At 38.9% G+C, this 20937-nt stretch overlaps 1 protein-coding gene across 1 annotated transcript in view; it reads left to right on the forward strand.

The window, feature by feature from the left end:
• The window catches only part of fam135b (family with sequence similarity 135 member B), a 71410-nt gene extending 53271 nt beyond the window's left edge, over positions 1-18139 (forward strand). The window contains exons 12-19 of the mRNA XM_033974939.2: positions 1487-3095; positions 4854-5020; positions 6894-6985; positions 7116-7213; positions 10779-10930; positions 14073-14183; positions 15835-15948; positions 17516-18139. Of these exons, the coding sequence (XP_033830830.1) occupies positions 1487-3095; positions 4854-5020; positions 6894-6985; positions 7116-7213; positions 10779-10930; positions 14073-14183; positions 15835-15948; positions 17516-17721 (2549 nt within the window). The 3' untranslated portion in view covers positions 17722-18139. The remainder of the gene's footprint in view (positions 1-1486; positions 3096-4853; positions 5021-6893; positions 6986-7115; positions 7214-10778; positions 10931-14072; positions 14184-15834; positions 15949-17515) is intronic.
• Positions 18140-20937: the final 2798 nt, after the last annotated feature.

Below are 20937 nucleotides of genomic sequence, written 5' to 3' on the forward strand. Positions count from 1 at the left end.
TATTCAGTTCAGTTACAATACATTTCCATCTATTCTTACCTGAATGTCCACTGCTTTAAGTTACTTTTTCAGTTTCATTGTCTTTATGTTTTAGTTTCAGTGTTTAAGTGTTTATAGTTTATTTTTAAACACTTTCTGCAGTTGATAATGAGATGCTGCTACAGTACCTGTGAAGAGCTCGTATGTACCTGGGGCAGGTGCTTCTGTTCAGGAGGGTATTTAAACAGTGCGACTCAGTCTTTTGGGAGGGCTTCAGTGGAGTTGTGAGCATGTGGTTAGCAGATTTAATTTAAGTTACTCATTTCCTGTTTTTGTGTGTACGGTTTATGTTATTTTCTTAAATTATTTTGGCGTCCAACCAAAGTCATCTTTTAAATAAATTTCTGTCTGGTAAACACTTTTTGTGCATGTCTGCCTCCTGCTTTGACCACATGGAGCCAGCTTCCCCACAGTGTGGCTTAAATGACCACAGGGGTTTACAAACAAAAGCAAAAAAAACTATGGAGTAGCTGCTTTTCTAGATTTCAGATGAGATCACAGCGTTTAACCTGCCTGTAGTGTTTGATGTGGGACAGCAAAATGTACACTGCTGACAAGGGACTGTTGGGACGAGTGCTGTCACAGAACTCAATTTTGAGACTAAGGAAATGGTCCAAAACCCTATTTGGGACACTGGCTCTTCTCAGTGTTACAGACACAGCATTCACCCAGCCCAGCCTCTCAGTGCAGTTTCTCCTTTTGTCAGGATGGGATTATTTATTTGTTTAACCTTTATTTTACTAGACAAATCATTAAGAACAAATTGTTATTTACAGTCTTGGGTCCTCTGGGCACTCTGGCTTCTCCAGTTGCCCAGTGCTCCTGACACATTCCTCACACAGTGAAGAATGGGTCAAAGGACGAGGACAAATTTCTCCACTGTGTAAGAATGTTTGTTTCTGGTGTAAGCGTCAAAGAGGACCAAGAGACTGAAACATCAAGTCAGAAGGGTTTAATGAGTTCCACACAAATAAAGTGAACAATGAAGCAACGGACTCTGCGGAAAGGATAAAAGAGAGTCCTGGGGTGTGTGTGTGTGGGGGTATGAGGAGGGTCCTTCTTCTAATCCGCACAGTGTCGTCATAAGGTCCACGCTGGTCTGCTCAACATCTTCATGAGTTTACGTGCATTCCATAGGTCTGCGCCCCCTGGTGGACACATGTCATTTACCTTAGCGTTAGTAAATGAAGATACCAGTTTGACCTAGTACTGCACTGCTAGAAAATACCTCAGAACTGGGACAATAAAGTTTACTTGTGGATTTACATTTGGCTACATGTGGCTATTTCTTACCAAATACCACATAAAAGCTTGCTCCTACCCTTACATAAGAGTTCCAGCTTCCACCCACTGTCTGAAAACTGGTAACTGTAAACTACCCACAGGGAATGAATATAAATATTGATTTTGAACTTGATTTGTCGCTTCCTTGTTCTGTTCTTTCTAGACTGCCTCTCAGAAAAGCCCAAGCTACACAAGGAGCCAAAGAAGTCCCATCCGACTCACATCTTTGAAGAAAACCGCAGCGATGGGCCACCAGGACTGGGCCAGGATCCAACCGACAGTGATGAAAGCATGGACCTGCCCGCCTACGTGTCCCTGATGTCCGAGCGGAGCCACACTGGAAACGACAAACTCCATTTTACTAGTCATGTTACTGAAGCTACACATATGGAAAAAGTAGAAACTGTAAATAGCACAGAAAAGTTGAAAGAAGTCAGTAGTAGCAATATTTCTCCCCAAAATGCAAATTCCCTTCAAAGCAAAGCAAAAGACGAAGAATCTGATATCGCCATGCCCCTACATCAATCCATAGACAACGATCCTGAAGATGTCCCACTATTAACTATACAAACACCTCATTCTATTACCCCAGATGTCTGTAAGGACTTCACTCTCCGAAGTAGTCTCATAGGGTCAAAGTTCATCAAGCGCTCCTCGTCCGTCATTTCCGACTCAGGTATCGAAAGCGAGCCCAGTTCTGTCGCGTGGCCCGTAGAATCGTTGCGAATTGTTCAACCGTCAGATTTCTCCAGCGAAAGAGAAATCCCGGAACAAATCGTTTCGAGACTTCCAATCCATCAGAGCTCGTTGGAAGGCCTCTTAATGGAAAGCAACGGGAGTATTCCAAGTGGAGGGATTCAGGCTTCGTTGAATTCGATCAGTTCGTTGCCCTATGAGGAGGATCCACACAGGCAGCTTAGAAAGTTAACGAAATCCATGTCCGCTCCGCAAATAAATAGTCCAGAGGAAAGCGGTGACAGAAATTTAGCGTTAAGTGAAGATATTTCCTCTAATAAGGATTCGCAACAATCAGATCAAGCACTTTTAGACGGGCACATGGACAGTTCTAGTTTGGTCGTATCAGTCAATGATTCAAATCACCAGCAAAATACAACAAAATCAGATTTAAATGTCAAGTCAAAACTGTTACAAGAATCAATAGATGGCGCTAAAGCTCAAGATATCAGCGTGGTAAATTGGAGAACTAGAAGTGAAGGGAATGTGTCAGTTGAGGATGTGCATCTGATTGAAACAAATGGACACTTAAACCAACTGAAAGCGGAGGATACAGACATACAGAATAAGTACATCAGAACAAGAAACGATCGCAAAAGCGTAAGTGAGTCCAATCTGCTTGACGTCCAATATAAGGACTCTAGCAATGAAAACAGACACAACAGCGCCACCACCCTTAGACCAACAGAACTGACGGGGCTCAATAATGTCACTGCCATATCATCTCCGCAACTAAACGGGACTCTAACCGGGGATAAGGAGCATTTGGACGGGCAAAGTAAGGCTAAGATCCCCAACTCTGGCTTGGCGTTTGTGAATAAAAAGATGGTGGAGGTGGTTAACATGTCGGTGTCCTGTGCGCCCACGTGCCTGCCCTTCTCCTCAGCTCTCAGAGAATCGCCGTCCATAAGTGGCATGTCCACCCGCCAAGCTACCTCGCCAATTACCCATCAGCCCCTGGGCTCCTTCGGAATCATCTCGTCAAACTCGATGAATCCCCTGAACATGGATGAAGAGACCAACGAGCGCATGCTGAAGTGAGTTTAATGTGGCAACTGTGATTACATGTGAAAGAGTATTAAACTCGATAAATGAAAAAAGATGAGGACTGAGTATTGCTAAGAGGATAAGCTAGCACATAGCCTATAGCCTAATTTACTATTTGACCAACACTTTTACGTGACTGAAATTGAACAGTTTTAGATGAGGGCACATGGATGTCACTGACAGCATGTTACCCACTACACAAATAAAATGAATACTTCACCAGAGGACACGTCTGTCTTTAGAAAAAGACATGTTTGTGTCTCCATGCTAATGCTAAATTATGAGGCATAATAATTAAAACAGCACCACAAACTGAAGCATTTTACATAATGTGATCATAATCATCTATTCTACATGAAAGTAATTGGTAGAGTTTATTTTAATTAGAATTTTAATAGGTTGTTTATTATTTGGAAATTTAAATTTTATTTATTTGGAAGGAGCAATATAATCGATGTAAACAGTAAAACATTAAAATGAAAAATAAATAAAATATGCAAATTAATGTTAAAATTCCGAGACATTTAAAAATATATATTAAAAAATAAATAAATAAATAAATTTGTGAAAAATGAGTTAAGCCTATTTATTAGGCCTGTACACATTTGAAATAAACAGTCAAAGTTTTTTTAATTGACAATGGATTTCCTCAGTATTGAAGTTTACTCCACTTAACCAAACAAGACATAATAAAATGAGTCTATAAACTGAAAACTAGCAGAACTATATTATGGTTGTGACTAGAACAACCAAAACAATTCCATACACTGGCTCATTTTTATTACATACATCAAACTAGTGTTAGTAAAACACAAATTAACTGTCAGTATCAACCAGAACCAAGAGCATCCCACATACCTCCTCTTTTCACCCTAAAAGTATTTGGCTCTGGATGCCCCTGTTCTCAATGTTGCAAAGTTGAAATCTAATCCACAGTAGATTGAACAACCTCCAGCAGAGCCAGGTGACTCACAGCCTGAAAGTGGAGCATCCCAAAATGAAATGAGGGCACATTTATAGCAAAAAGGGAGTTAGAGCAGATACGGCGTTTTAAAGCACATCAAAGGACTGCACAAATCCATCATGACGAGCGGTTAAGTGTAGCTGTTAGAATCGGATTTGTTTGCTCTGCGGTTCAAACATGTGACCTGGGCCTCTGACAGACAGCCCCATAAAACTACGCAGCTTCTTGAGAGTTCTGTAGATTTCAGGTTATAAGCCATAGCTTCCGTTACCGCTGGCGTGTCTTTAGAGCATTCAAACACACTCAAGATTAGCGCTGGGGAGAGTATTCAAGAAGCTTAGTCATACTTCAGAATAATGCTATCTCTCAAATATAAGTACAAAGTAACAGCCATAGAAATTACTCAAATAGAAGTAAAGAAGCATCGGGATATGTATGACTGTCTGGGTGTGACATCATTTGAATTTAGCTGGACAAAATATGAAATGTTGCAGATAATTTCATAGTTTTGAAGGAAAGGCAACAAAACTATACTATGTTTGCATATTTAAAATAGTCGATATAAAGCCTTTGCTGCTCCTAGTCTAGTCAAAACTTGCTTGAACTCAAGTAAGAATCTTGTTCCACTGTAGACTAGCACTAACCTTTACCTGCTGCATTAAATATACAGTGGAAAAAAAGCATACAGTACATTTGTTGGAGTATTCTTATCATATGATATTACTTGAAATGGATCTGCCTTGTTTTCAGTCTAACAAAACCAGTTTCTTTGTCTCTCTCTCAGTTTCTACAAAGCCAAAGAGGGCCTGCTGCATGAGTTGAGCTTTGCGGGTGGCCTGTACAGCGACCTCCCTGAGCTGGCCTCCGATCTGCCCTACTTCCCGCCTGAAGAGGACGATGAGGAGTTTGAGGACGGCATACATTTGGTGGTGTGTGTCCATGGGCTGGATGGTGAGTGCTCTGTATCACTCTGTCACACAAGAGCTATTGTTCTCAAATGTTACCAGCACTTTACTAGACTGGTATTAGCATTGCAAATGTTCAACAGTCTCCATAGAACATGTCCTACTGACCTATAAACATACATTTGAAATGTATTAAAGGTTTTGTACCTAATTCTTACAGTCTTGAAAACGTGAAAAGCAAAACTAGTTCATTTCATTTGCAGAGGTCCAAGTTATTCCTCACTCACCTTATGCATTCTGACCGTCCTGATTACCGGTATTCACCACGTTGGATTTATAAGTGCTTTTCCCCACTTTCAGACACTAACAGCAGCACCTACTAGCATGCTAACAAGGACTTCCTCATTATCAGACAATAAAATGCTTTCTAATTAGGTGTAGACAGCCCACAGAGCAGCTCAAATAGAATACAAAAATGTGTAGAAAATGGCAGTACAATAGGAAGATGGGGGTAAATACTATTACTTTTGACTTTGTATATTATTAATATTTCCCCCCACCTTCCTTGTACTGCCCATTTTTAAGCAGATGAGACAGTTTTGTATTCTTCTAACTGGGACTAAATACATCAAAATCTAAAACCATGCACTTCGACAGATCTCATGTCACAGGCTCCTATGACCCTGTGTGTACTTTAAATGTGACCTCACTGAACCTCATTATAAATACTTTGGTGTTTGGTTGGATATCAGGCTGGCTCTTAAAACACACATTGACACACTGTTACAAAAACGTAAAATTCAATAAAGCCTGTTTTTTATATAAAAATAGAAAACTTGAATTCATCTACAGTCCTTTCTTATGGTGGATTATGGTGACGCAGTAAACAGGACCTCCAAAAATCCTGATATTTACCACAGCGCACTTTGTTTTATGACTTTGGACAGTGAGTACTCTCTCACTGTGACGTGCACAGCAGGGCTGGAGCTCACTGCAGACCTGCAGACACATGCACACCACATCTATATTTACAAAGATATTCACCTTATTCCAGAAGTTGCTGTGGGCGCCACCATCGTTATTCAGGTTGTATTATTTTGCCGATCTTGACAGCAAATAAGTTTGGTAGGGATTACAGAGTTGTTTTAAAGCCTCCAGAGAGCTGGTGCAGCGTTGATTTGTTGGTCACATGAACATAGACTTTTCAACAGAAATGAAGCTCCTTTATATCAGATTTTAGTGGCAAAACTTTCCTCAAATTCTTCATTGAAATGAATGGGATTCCTGCTTAACCGGAAGTGTCAGCATGAAAAAAGTGCGGTTTAGTCTCATTTAGAGGCAAAAGTGGGCGGGGCCAAATAAGGTCAACACTGGCCAAACTTCCACAGTATCTGACCTCCCTGATTTAATGCAATTCTCATCATTTCCAAACCAGGTCTGTGGAGAGACTAACCTTAGCAGTACCACAAATCTACACAGAGCAAGAGATTTTATGTCCCTCATTTATGAAACACTTATAAACCAACTCAAACTAAAGAGTCATTTAAACACACTGTATCTGTCATTTTTTCAGACTGTATTTTTAAATGAATCATGTGAACCACAGGTTCAGTAAATGTTTTTTTTACTCTTCATTTTATTTATTGTAGATGTAATTATGTTTTAACCGTGTACTCAGGACTCCCTTGCACATGAGATGTAATCTCTCCTGATAAAATAAAACAAATAATTACTAATAAATAAATGAATAAATACATAGGGAAACGTTCATGTCCACAGCAGCTCACTCTGTTCTTATATATATCTTCTATATAAACTCCTCATTATCAAAACACATACTGTATATTTCATATTCCAAATAGCTTGACTTGTCTCTTATGAAAGCTGCTAATGAGTGACTGTTCTCTGTGTGCTTCCAGGAAACAGCGCAGACTTACGACTGGTGAAGACTTTTATTGAGTTAGGCCTGCCTGGCTCCAGGCTGGACTTCCTCATGTCTGAGAGAAACCAGGTGCGTACGAGGGAGCCTCATGACATAGATTGGAGCAAATTGGCAACACGAGGGGCCATATTGAGTCCAAGGTGCTTCAGGGGAGACGTGGGCAGAGCACTGAGTCAGGGGTCTTTCTCTTTGTTTGCAGATCGACACATTTGCTGATTTTGACACCATGACGGACAGGCTGCTGGACGAGATCATTCAGCACATTCAGCTGTACAACCTCACCATCGGACGAATCAGGTCAGGACACGTGCTTCATCACAGGACACCAGGCTTTGGAAGTGAGGGGGATGTTTGTGGGAGCAGGCGCAGTGTGGACAGCAGAGGGCAGCAGAGACCGGCACATCTGCCACTGATCCCACGTCAAAGTTATATTCAGTAGTAAATGTGTTTTTCACTAAAAGAGTAACAGAATAAACATGCAGTATGTTCCAGTATCTGCAGACACGTCATGGCCTCAGTCATAGATTATGTAATAGTAATGTTGTATTGTTATATTTTATTGTTGGCCTGATAGAGCGACTTCCCTGATCATTTTCACTTTCATATCACAGATTTTATTTTATCACAAACATTTACTAAGTTATATCCAAATGTCATTGTTTGGTAACTTGGACATACATCAGACGAGAGGAAAATAGTGTAGAGTGGAGTACTTTTGAGTTATACTACAAGCCTGCTCTATATTTAGCATTAAAACTACTACTACACTAATACAGTGGCAAAACTTAACAAAGTAAAAGTAGTAAAGCACTGTACTTAAATAAAAAATTTAGGCATCTGTACTTTACTAAAAATATTATTAGTATATTGTGTAAGAATAGCTGAAAAAACTCGGGAATGTGTTTTTACATGCTCCTAGTTTAAACACCCAAAAATATACAAATAAACAGCTGCAAAAATCAGCCCAAATCTTTATCAAAATCACTGCATTAGAAGTTTTATAAGACCTCAATATATGCACAAAATACTTTTACTTTTAACTCATTAAGCACATTTTCAAAGGGTACGCTGATATTCTTTTACCTAAGTAGAATTTTTCATGTGATACTTTTACTTTTACTTGAGTATATATTTGCTCCAGTTTCTGTACTTTTCCTTAAGTAACAAAATGGAGTACTTCTTCCACTGCTGCTGTAGTACCCCTAGTGTTTTGTGAGGCATGAGCTCGGGATAAACACAACTATATAATGAAATATAATATAAATATATAAATATATTTCCGTATAATGAAATACGTCAACAAACTATATTAAACCGTATTTTACATGTTTTTCAAGTTGAAATTATGACCCACTTTCATTTCATTTTGATGTGGGGGATTTTGAATCAGTTATTTTGGGGCATCCCGGCCTCAAAAGTTGCACTGTCCTGCTCTAACACTAGATGCCCAAACCAGGAATCTAACACACACTCAAAGAAGGTTTTTTTTAGGATAACAGCTCAAAGAGTTGATAGGGCGCCACTCACTGGTGAAAAAAGTTTTATTGGCCTTTTTACACATGGCATATACTTACATAGAGGTACATACATTTAAATACATACTGTCTGTCTGCTTCTTATCACATAGCAAACCAATAACTGCCTGACTGTGACTGGATAGACCCTCCTCATTTATCGAGCGGCGTCTCCGACTTCCACACAAATTAAGCCATTTATCTTCTTGCCTAATTGCCCTCTATGTGCCAATTTACTTTTTAAGACTTTCTCCTCGAGTTTGTTAACTTTCCTTATTGTGGCGTATTCCCCGGAGTGCATGTTTCAAAGAGAAGACGCAATGGCCCGCCGCGCTAGCATCTGCTCTGTATTTAGGCTGGTGGCAGCAGATGAGACGGCGCAGACGTGGCAGTGAGGGATTCTGGGTAGAGATATAAAAGTACAGTAATTAAACTAAGTGACAAAGTAAGCTTGGTGAATCGGGTTTGTCCCACTGCATCTGCAAGAGCCATTAATTCTGATGAAATTTCCACTGTTGGCATCGTCGCCTTTGGGAGTGTTCAAGTTAATGAATAGAGCCAAATGAGTTGTTGTGTTGTAAGTAGAAATCATGCCAGTTGAGATGTCTTTGGTTTAGGTTTGACAGGCTCAGTTGATGTAATTAATTAGCAAAATTAAAAATCAAACATTGTTACATTGCAGCATACTGAGTAAACTTGTTTTTTTCTGTTTTACACAATATTTATATAATAATTGATTAGTTGAAACAATTTTTTCTTCAAAATACAAATAGCTTGACACTTAGAATCATTTAGGCTCACACATTTCCTATTTATAGACGAACTTTATAGACTCAACTTAAAGGCGCACGAGGGATGTTTTCTGTTGTAGGGTTCGCCCTCTGCTTGTGTCATGAAAATGCCTGAAATATTCCACATTATGGTATAAAATGATATATCTTGCATTTATATAGTCCCAGGTGACCAAAATATACTTGTTTGGGTAGGGTCACATGTTTTATGTCATTTTGTGGAACATTTCAAGGCCCATATTATGGAAAATTGACTTTTTTGGCTATTAACTTCTGTTAAAGTATTGTTCCCTCATCTGCTGGGCCGGTCCAGATAAGCAGACTAAGCAGCTGCTTGGGGCCCCGAGGCCACCAGAGGGCCCCCAAGACCACATACATTTATATTTAAAATAATATAATATATCAAGTTTTACTGGACACAGGGTTTGTGTGTTTACAGCAGCCTAAATATCCCTCTAAAGCAATTACATTTGTTTTATATCTATAGTAGCAAAATATCTACTGCTGCTACATTTTTGCTGCATTTTTCTGATTGATTTTGAGTCGGGCAGAGGTGAGGGCAGCTATGTGTATATACCTGTGCAAAGACCCTTTATAATGTAAATTTAAGCCCACTGTCGCCAACTGGAACACATTAAAATCCACCAGAAACGAAGAAAAAATCTCTAGAATTTAAAAAATATTTTTTTTCTTATAAAGAAAATAAAATGAACAATAACATAACTGAGTAGCGTGGAGTACATGGATGGATGGATGGATGGATGGATAACTGAGTAGCTGAACAAACTAATTGGGGAATAATGGCATTTAGATAAAATCAGATCTTATTAGTTTTACAAATTCCAGCCAGTCTTTCCATATATTCTCAAATTTCTCTGTTTCTAATCTTAAAGTATAAGTGACTTTCTCCATAACATAAATATCATGCGTCATATCAACCAGGTTTTCCATTTTTGGTGCCTCTGCCTTTAACCATTTCCTGGTAATACCCTTTTCCCCGCAAACAACATGGTCCTAAACATTATGATATTCAAGTTATTTTTACATTTAGCATCGAGTTTACCCAGATAGAACAATTTTAGATTATATTAAAGGTCATTTCTTTAAATTTGCCCAGTAATTCTGTACCAAGGGACAAGCCCAAAAAATATGAACATGATTTCACCTCTTCTCCGCACTGTCTCCAACACCTCGTCTCTCGATACTTTGTCTGAGCCAGAGCTGTTGTATTTAGTTTCTTTCACACTTGTTTAATGAACCTTGTGCAGTAGGTCCACACTTGTTTATGTTAATTCCCTCTGCTGCCTGTAGATGGCGTGCTAACCTCAGATACTAGCATAGGGAGTGCATCTGTAGGAACGTGTTGTCCATTGTCTGTAGATAGGCTTTATTTTAAGTTACACATAACAAAATGCATGATATGTGTACTTTCAAGCAAAACAGTAACATCTCCATGGAGACAGAACGTTTCGGACCCTCCCTCTAAAACGTACATAGTGCCCCTTTAATTGTAGTCTGTATCGTCCAGCTCACCGTGTGGTTCTGTTGTGTCCACAGCTTCATCGGTCACTCTCTGGGGAACATCATCATCCGTTCTGTTCTGACCAGGCCGAGGTTCCGCTGCTACCTGCCCAAACTGCACACCTTCCTGTCTCTGTCCGGCCCACACTTAGGAACGCTCTACAACAACAGCACACTGGTCAGCACCGGTAAGGACGCAAGATGAACCCTAACTGAATCAAAATCACTATCTGAAGAGCCGTAATTAACAAATCACGACTGCATTTTTTTTAGAAGTACCATAATAATAACTTTAACACATAAACCCTGCATATTTAGGCTGAGTTCTTCTCTCAAACAGAAAACACTCTGTTCCACCTTGTGATGTCATCATGTGGTAATACAGGAAGTGCTCCACTGTGTTTTTAAAATCTACACACCATCACTACAGTCATTTGGATCATTTCAGCCCTGGAATTGCCAATCTCTACTAAAGTAAAGGTAAAAGGAGGTGTTAATTTGAAAACTTGCACTTCATGACATCACAAGGTGGAACAGAGCTGTAGACAGACTAATAATTGTATATAAGTGTTACTCAAAATGTGTGAATGAAACAAAACACAACTCCAGGGCTGTTTTTGAGGAGGTAACAATATTATAACTAGAGATGGGTATCATTAAGTTGCTGATACAATACATATCTCGATACAGAGCACTGTCGATTTGATATGATACAATACAATATATTTCAAATCGAGTCGATACGATTCAGTGAAAAATAAAGGCTTTCCGGACATTTAATGATCAACTCCATTTTCACAAAAAAATTAATATTAATTGTATTTTTTATTTATTTATCTTACATATCTAAAATCTAAACGTAATCGCAAAACAGAAAACTTGCAATTTGATATTGTCCTAAAATTGCACCGCCCTACAGGTAAGGAGTGGCTACTGCACATTCAAAACATACATTGCACCGTACACAAACAGCTCCTCTGCAGATCTATCTATGCTACACTCTGTCAATACTCCTGCATTATGCAACAACTCTGCTAAATATTTCATGGGATCTTGATTTGTATATTTTCACAGTATTACCTACTGCATGTACATATTGAGATAGATTTTAAAAGTTAGTATCATCAATCCAGCCAATATTCTTCTGCAAGAGTAGTCGTAAACATTTTTAGATTTTGGAAACAGAGAAAAAATAATAGGAAATCAATCTGCCGTTGTTTTGACTTTGACAGATAAATGACTTTTTTCACGTAGTACTTAAACTGTATACGACACGTGAGACTACTGATTTCATAATAGTAATCTTAGCTAGTTTTTTTAATGTTGGTGAAGTTTATAATGTTACTTCCTGTTTGGATATGGACAGCACATTTGACACAACCAGAGGCTGTGTCCAAATGTCCACACTATTCTCTACTTAGGACATTATTTAGAGGTCAGGACTTTTTTAGTGGTATCCCAATGGCCAGTTGGTGAAAAAGTAGTGCACTTAAAATTTCCCACAATGCAGTGGGTATTGGTGGTCACTAGACCAGTCAATGTAGACCACAGTGCATTGCTAGAGTCTGAAAAACAACAATGGACAGCGACAGGTCTTAAACTGGACACAACACGACTGAAGGAATCAAATAGAAGTGCTGGTTTATTGCACTATTTTTTTGCACTTATACTGTTAGATAAACTGTTGCTCTGTAAAGTTGGTAGCGTTAGCCGCTTACCTTAGCTTGAGCTGTTAAAAGAGCGATAATTTCTTTATCTCAGACAAAAAAAAAAAAAAAAAAGTTGTGTCAGTTTATGTGAGAACCAATGTGACAGAAACTTGTATGGTGATTATTAATCCATAAACACTTGTGTCAGTCCAATTTGATCATTATTTATGACAGAAATCAGGTTTTATCAGAGTTTAGCTGACTTTTTTCACCTAGATGCCAGAGTCATATGACCCAAAAGTAGTGAGTTGTGTGTCTGAATCGCTCTGTGAATAAGTGCACTATAGAGTCTGCTGAAGAGTGCAGGGCTATGCAGTGAGGGATTAGGGGCTGGGGCGGACGTCCGGACACAGGAACAGAGGTCATTTTAACTGTTACCTAGTAAACAAGGACCAAAACCTATCCAAAATGCACAATGGTAATGACTACACTAATAAAACACCTTTATTTATTTAATTAATTAAATTAATTAATGGTGTTGATGAGACAGGTAGAGATATTTTTAGAACTGAGTGCTACTTCCTGTATTTTTATACTTTTCTTCAACTTTTTTTTTTCCTCAAACTGCCACTTGACTGATGTGAAACTATGATAATTACTTAACACAGGTACTATTCCACCAAGCCTAGTAATAATAAGAAAAACATGAATATCTGCCACATACTCTTGATGCAGTGACAATAGTGGCAGTGACAATACCAGCAAATGTTCCCAACCCTTAAAGGTCCTATATGATACAAAATTGCCTTTTGTGAGATTTAATCCATGTTCTAATACTATTACCTTCTCAAAAACATACCTTGAGTTGTGTTTTGTTCCATTCCCACATGTTTAAGTAACCCTGGATTATTAGTCTGTCTACATCTCCAATCCTCACAATGCTCTTTTCCACCTTGTGATGTCATAAAGTGGTAGTTTTCAAATTAGCAACTACTTTTAATCTTTTGTTCATTTGAGATTGACAATTTCAGGGCTGAAATTATCCAAATGATTCTAGTGAAGGTGTATGAAGTTTAAAAACACAGTGGAGCACTTCCTGTATTACCACATGACATCACAAGGTGGAACAGTGTGTGTTTTCTATTTGAGAGAAGAAGTCAGCCTAAATATGCAGGGTTTGTGTGAATGAAACAAAACACAACTCCAGATTAGGGATGGGATGATATTAAAATTTAGACTCATGATTATTGTGACCGAAATAATCGCGATTAACAACATTATCATGATAGTTATTAAACCAAGGTTTACAGTTTTTTTAAAAAGTTGCTAAAACATCAAATACCGTAAATTTCAGACTATTGAGCACACCTGAATATAGACCGAACCAGCTAAAACTTAGAAGAAAATCTATTTTGTACATATATAACCCACAGGTTTTTATGTTATAACATGAGGTATTTACAGAGAAAAACGGTACATGGAGTTTTTTTTTTTTTTTACTTTAAGACACACTTTTTTCAAACTGTGCCTGAAAATCGGCACCAACACGGCTTCAACACAGGATGAACTCCAGTATATTTGAGATGAGGAAACATTAGAACATAGATCAGAAAATAGTGTTTGACCCTTTAAAATACACATGTACGTTTAATTGTATATATGTTTTTCTGTTTCTTCTTAGGCCTGTGGTTAATGCAAAAGCTGAAAAAGTCCGGCTCCCTGCTGCAGCTCACCTTCCGAGATCACGTGGACCCGCGAAAAACATTCCTCTATCTGCTCAGCCAAAAACCAGGTACTTTGTAAAACCATCTAGATTTCACAACCGAGCGATATCAACCGCTTCACTTTGGTACATCACAGACAGACCACTCAAATATTCATGAAATAGTTGTCTCTACCTCTCTTCTTTTCTTTTTTTCCTTTTTCCAAAATGTTCACGTGTCATCTCGCTAACACTCAAATGCTAGCACGGAGCTCCGACAGGATTGTGAGAGGCCTCCCCACAGCGCCAAAGGAACAAAGCAATCGTTTGTCACACAGGACCGGAGCAGATAAGACTGAGAAGCGTTCGTGTGTTTTCTTTTTTTCTTCTTCTCTAGAGTGGTGGCAGCCTGACAAAATGATCCAAACCCTGTCATTGGGAACCCACTTGTGCGCGCTCTTAAAAGCACTCTTGACAGGAGACTACAGAGAGAACAGTGTTTTATCGTCACGGCCTGTCATTGTACTATGTGATCGTACCATGCATTTTACAACCGTTCAGTCTATACCGCTGTCGGCCTCTTGTTGATGCTTTTTATGGATGTATATTTAGCTACATAGACTTCAATAAGAAAAAGAAAATACCCCCATACAAAAGTACTTTAGTTACAATATTGTTTTTTAAGATGAATATCAGTATCAGTCAGAAGGTTTGCGGTTCAAATTCCGCTCTTGACATAAACATCATTAGTTGAGCAGTCAGATCCACTGACACACAGGTTGTGCGATTCCAATACTGTTGTTGTGTCCTTGAGCAAGACACTTAAACCACCTCACCCCCAGTGTCTGTGTACCCTGGTGTGTGAATGGCTGAGTGGTTCTTTGAGATAAAGTGCTTTAAAGGTGAAGGTTAAAGCGATATATAAAAATGTGACCATTTACCACTTAGTTACAGTTGTCCTTCACTATATCGCTGTTCACCTTTTGTGGTCTCGCTGTTTCGCGGATTTTATTGTGCACTTTTGCATGCTTTTTTACAGCATATGAACATGCATTGTGTTCTGTGTCCTGATTGGCTGTTGGACTGTAGACCATTGTCCATCAGTCTCCTCTGTGCCGTGTCTCCTGTACAGTACAGAATGTGTTCAGACAAATTTACATAAATGTTGGATCACAGTGTGACTCTGAAGTGCTGTATGTTTGTAAGTTTTCTCCCCGACAAAACCCACAATGTCCATGAAACGTTCTGAACCGCCTACGAAGGTTTGAACTTTGAGAGAGTTTAAAAGAGATAAATGTGAGAAAATGTTAATGCCTGTGTGAGAAAAGTGTATAAAGTGTGTGGTGAGGGGTTTTACAGCTGCAAAATATATACAATAACTGTAAAAAATAAAGCTGAGTACGTTGCAAATTTCGCCTATTGCGGGTTATTTTTAGAACATATTCCCCACAATAAACAAGGGACCACTGTAATTTGCAATTTACCAATTTAAGAAACTGTATATAAGATTTTGATGACTAGATAAATATGTTCAAATTAAATATACTTCAAATATACTTCTTACTAATAACAATTGTAATGATGCTTTTATTCTTAGCCACAAAAACATTAGACATGTTTTTGTCCTCTATCTGTAAAGCAGCCCAGGTTCATACTGTAATAATTGAAAAAAAAAGCAAAAAACATATGTACAGTTCCTTTAAACAGAACTTACCCCATTGTTGCACTTATATAATTTCAGGGCTGCAGTTTTTCAAGAACGTGGTGTTGGTGGCTTCTCCTCAGGACCGCTATGTCCCATTCCACTCTGCCAGAATAGAGATGTGTAAGACTGCGCTCAAAGACAGAACCACAGGTAGGACCTTTCACACAAGGCTGATTGTTTTTAACCAATACTAAGGCTTCCACTTGTACTTGACACTTGCACTTTGCTCTTGAACAGTTTGCACTTCAGACGTCGTGTACTGCACTTAAACAGGGCGTATTAGCATTAGCATTTAAGTATAAGTGTTTCCCCCTCATCATCAGTTTGCATATTGAGTGATCCACACATGTTTGAGTAATCTTGATTATTCGAGATGTTAGGTGCACTGTGCTTACGTCATTCTCATGTTTTATTTTTTTATGTGCATGTAGCATTATAAAAATCCATCTTGCTATAATGAGCTGCATCTGCCCACTGACAAACCATCAGCGTGGTCCAGCAGCGCAGCACTTTGTTGTGATGATGTTTACAGTGACGCACGGTAAAGGAGCAGGCGGAAATCAGATTTTGAAGTGAACATCAACAGACTCTATTTAGTTTGTTTAGTTTGCCCTTTATTTGTCAGAAACCGTGACCAATTTAATTTAAAGAAAAGATAATCAGTACCAGATTAAGCTAAACTGCTACTTCCCCTCTGCAGTCCCCGAGGCAGGTCCACACACACTAAAATTACCGTTACATTTCAAGATTAACTTAGCTCATTATTAATATTAGTTCAGTCAAATGTAATAACATGTCACCATTTCAAATACATTATCTGGTAGCACTTTAAAATAGTGTCCAGGACTTACTAGATACTTGATTAGTCATTATGGTGGTAGTTACAGTGGGAGTTACTGGGGTAGATACTGTGGTACTTATGGTGGTACTGGCTGGTAATTATACTGATATGTACCTGTATCTTGGTACTTATACTGATACTTACTGATACATACTGTATAACTAAGAGCGGTATTTAGTGGTACTTACAGCGGTACAGTGGTATAAGAAGTGAAACTTGCACTAATAATTATTGGTTCTAGTACTAGTACTTATCATATATGTATTAAGTGAATAGTTAATTATAGTGGGGTATATTGGTGGTGTTATTGCAGTTAGAAAAACGATTTTGTATAATAATAATATAATAATATATAATATTGTACAATATTAAAGCATGTGTTGTTATTAGGCATATTAATCTTCTAAAATCTTTTAGACATATCAATCTTGTCAAGTATCTACAAACTACCACTGTAAGATAAGATAAGATAAGATATGCCTTCATTAGTCCTGCAGTGGGGAAATTCCAGTATTGCACAGCACAGTTTAGTACTTGCACACCGCAAGACTTACCTAATAAGTCTCGGACCCTAGTTTAAAGTGCTACCCATTATTCTACAAAAACATTTTTACAGTTAATAGTGCAAGTACAATTTAACTTCACGGATGTTGAGACGGTGGATTATCTGATATGTGTTTTTTCAAGTTTCCAATGAAATTATCAAGGTCTGAATCAATTTAAGACAGGAAGCTGAGTCCACAGAGTATTATATGAAACAACATGATGCTTCCTCAAAAGAGTTAGACGTACATAACTAAAACATAATGTTACAGTCACTTTTCCTTCTTTGAATTGCCTGAAGTCACAGTGTAGACTTCTCTTGTTTCTTTGCAGGTCCCGTGTACACTGAGATGATCAACAACCTGCTGCTGCCGCTGGTGGAGGCTAAAGACTGCCAGCTCATCAGACAGAACGTTTTCCACGCCCTGCCCAACACAGCGAACACGCTGATCGGACGCGCCGCACACATCGCTGTCCTGGACTCGGAGCTATTTCTCGAGAAGTTCTTCTTAGTCGCGGGCCTCAACTACTTTAAATAACACTGCTACTGGTTATTGTGAAGTTTATATAATGTAAGTACAAGCGTCAAGATTAGGACCATGAACGACCAGATATGAAGGAGCAACTTCAAATGACGTGTAGCCATGCAAAATTCAGCATCTGGAGTAAAGATGTTGTGTAGGCCTTATAAATATCTAAAATCTATATGAAGCTCTTAAGCATTTGACTACTTACCCTTTAGGGCTGGTTTAGACCCTTTACATGTTGTAAATATATATATAAATATATCTTTCACACTGAATGCACTATAGCAAGTGGATTGAAAGGTCAGTAGGTTAGTTTGTTTTGGCCTTTAGAACCCAGGCAATAGAAAAGCATTTACTCCCTGATTGTATATCACTAACCTGTACAGTATAGATGTTCATTTATACAAAAAAATAATATATTGTTTAGAATTATTTATTTTTTACTTCTACGTATTTGTCTGCTGTCCATCTAAATGTGACGTGTCATGTCAGAAGTCAGGTTTTTATTACTCAGCCGGAAGTGTTACCTCATCGTCTGTTAGTGTTCACATTTGTTTGTAAGCTGTACTAGAAGAAGTCTGTAGAGCTAATGTGTAATTTCATAACACAAAGTCAATGACAACCAAACGAGCAAGATCATTGTTTTCTCCAGTGCCTCGTGGCTGTGTGAAAAGACGCGAGTTGTCTGACTGAATCCACTGAACATTCATTTTGCTGCTAGCGCCATCCGTCAAGTTCTACCATCTTTCCTCCAGCCTGCACTGAAAAATCTGTAGACAATGAGCAGAATCTGGACTGACTGTCAGAATGTTTCATCCCCTCTATTAATTGCACAAGGTTTTGTTTTATTTGACTTGCCCGGGATTCAGAATACACACTTCTCCAATACTTTACGAAGATAGGAGTCTGATCGCCCGTGAATCTCCCCAAGCAAAGTTTATTTATATGGCACCTTTCACAGACAAGGAAGTCATAAAAATAACACACAATTACAACAGTCAGTACAACAATATGGCGGTCACAGCAGCTGCTAAAAAAAAAAGCTGCACCTTAAAACGCTAGACCAAATAAGAGCTTTTTGAGCTGGAGTTTGAAGGCATCAACAGCAGGAGGCCGTTCTTGAGTCTGGGAGCAACAGCCTGGAAGAAGCGGTCGCTTCTGGTTTGAAAATGAGTGCGAGGAACCATCAGAGGGACATGATTGACAGGTGGTTCAGCCTATCAGGGACTTAGTAAGGCCAGAATGATATCGTTTTGTATTTTTAATGAAGAAGGATATCAGTCTGGTGATTCATTTGTCGTGCTTCGAGATTTGTTTATTTCGGTGGCGTGAAGGATCTCATTGGTTAACCATCGTTTTGAACAAAATCAAACGTCTCTCACCTCAGTTTAGTGCTGCAGTTCAGTTTAGTGATATTTTATTTTATATCTTCCTCTTTTTTCCTCATGAGCAGCCCTATTTGCTTTGATACAGACCTACTATGCATGTCTGTAATTGGCTAATCCACTGAACTCTTGGAGATTTAACGGTGACCAGACCTTCGTAAAGTACTGACGAAATGTGTATTCTGGATCCCAGGCAAAAAAAATGTAGCATCCAAAAAACATGGAGAAACGCAGCAAAGTGCAGTCCCACATTCCCCTCCCGCTGTCACTGTATAAATCTTGCTTTTCGCCTCCTTCCTTTTACGCTGTCACCAGAAGTTGTCATTATACGGTGCAGCATACATCCAAGGCCTGCTCCCCTCTCCGAGCGCTGTCCATCAAACCGCATTTACAACGCAGCATCAGAAAACTGTTGTCGTCTTCTCATGTGTTCCATCCATCTTCCGCAAATGACTCTACGTAGATACCCTGAGCTGTATTTAACATTTGCACTCGGTCAAATAACAAGTGCACTTTGTATCAGCTCCCATTACCTTTACAAACAACTGTGTTTTCCTCGTCTTGTCAGGCTAATGCTAATGAAAGAGAGCAGTTGCGTATATAACTCTATAGGTGATTCGCTGTTTTTGATGCGCATTTTTTCCCCTGGATTGGGTCCATACATTTGACATATTAATTCCCTGACTTACGGTCGTCTCAACTGACAACAATTATGATTATGTTTTGGAATAAGGCCACCACTTTGAAGCCTACCAGACATGGAGAAAACATGCAGACTCCACACAGAACAGCTCCATGCTGCCTGGGACTCAATCTTTGGACCCTCTTATTTTTGACTGACTGATTGATTCTATTTTATTATTGTGTCTTTCATACAAAAAATCTCAAATTCTTCTGCTGCTTCTTCCAGGCTTTACAGAAAATGATGCCAACTTATAAACATTACAATTAAATAACCATTTCATCTTGTCGTCATTACACCAGAACATATCAGGGCACTGGGTGAACATTTCATCAAATAAAGGATTTCTAAATTCCTCATAAAATGGACAATACAACAAAAAATTTGCTTCACATTCCACTTCTCCCAGCTCATGTAAACCACAAAGTCTTTCTTCTTCAGGGGCGCTCTGCTCTGACATAAAATTCAGTCTTAAATGTATCTTTTAATTCAATATATGTTCGCAACTTGGGTTTAGCCAAGATCCCATTCGGCCACTGCTCTTCATAATTGAACACCAGTTTTGCTCTTATTCTGTTGACGCTGCTCAGCAAATTGTTATGGAATACAAACTGAAGTCACTGCGAGCACTAGTTTGATGCCATACTATAGAAAAGAAGCCGAGGAAGTTACGCAGCGCCCCTTAAAATACATCCTTTTTAGAATGTTTTGATGTCTTGCAAACCCAACCTATGTCTTGTTGTCTTCAAAGGCTCCAACCCCATTCCCAGTCATTTCCCCCATGTCACATTGGCTAGCGGCGTGCCCGTGATTGACTTTAATCAAACAGGCTCGCTGGGATTGTTGTGAAAAGGCAGCATAAGCAGTTGGCCCGGGCCTCCATGCATCATTTCACACCAAGACGAAGGATACAGATGAGGCTTGTTTGCCTGCTCTCCTCGTGCTTGTTTACAGAGAGGGGTCAGTGGGAATCAATGGAGGGGAAAAGTGGAGTTTGGAGCCAAGGGCAAAACCTGGCTGGAAATATAATCGCTCCATATTGTGTCCACGAGGGCGGCTGTAATGCATTTGAATTAAGCAGGACCAGTTGACCCTTTGCTGAGTACAGGTTTGATGTCTTGTTTAAGTAGATTTGACTTGCTGTGAAATGAATTTACTGTT

This window comes from Periophthalmus magnuspinnatus, chromosome 11 (assembly GCF_009829125.3).
Source record: "Periophthalmus magnuspinnatus isolate fPerMag1 chromosome 11, fPerMag1.2.pri, whole genome shotgun sequence".
Classification (NCBI taxonomy): Eukaryota; Metazoa; Chordata; class Actinopteri; order Gobiiformes; family Gobiidae; genus Periophthalmus; species Periophthalmus magnuspinnatus.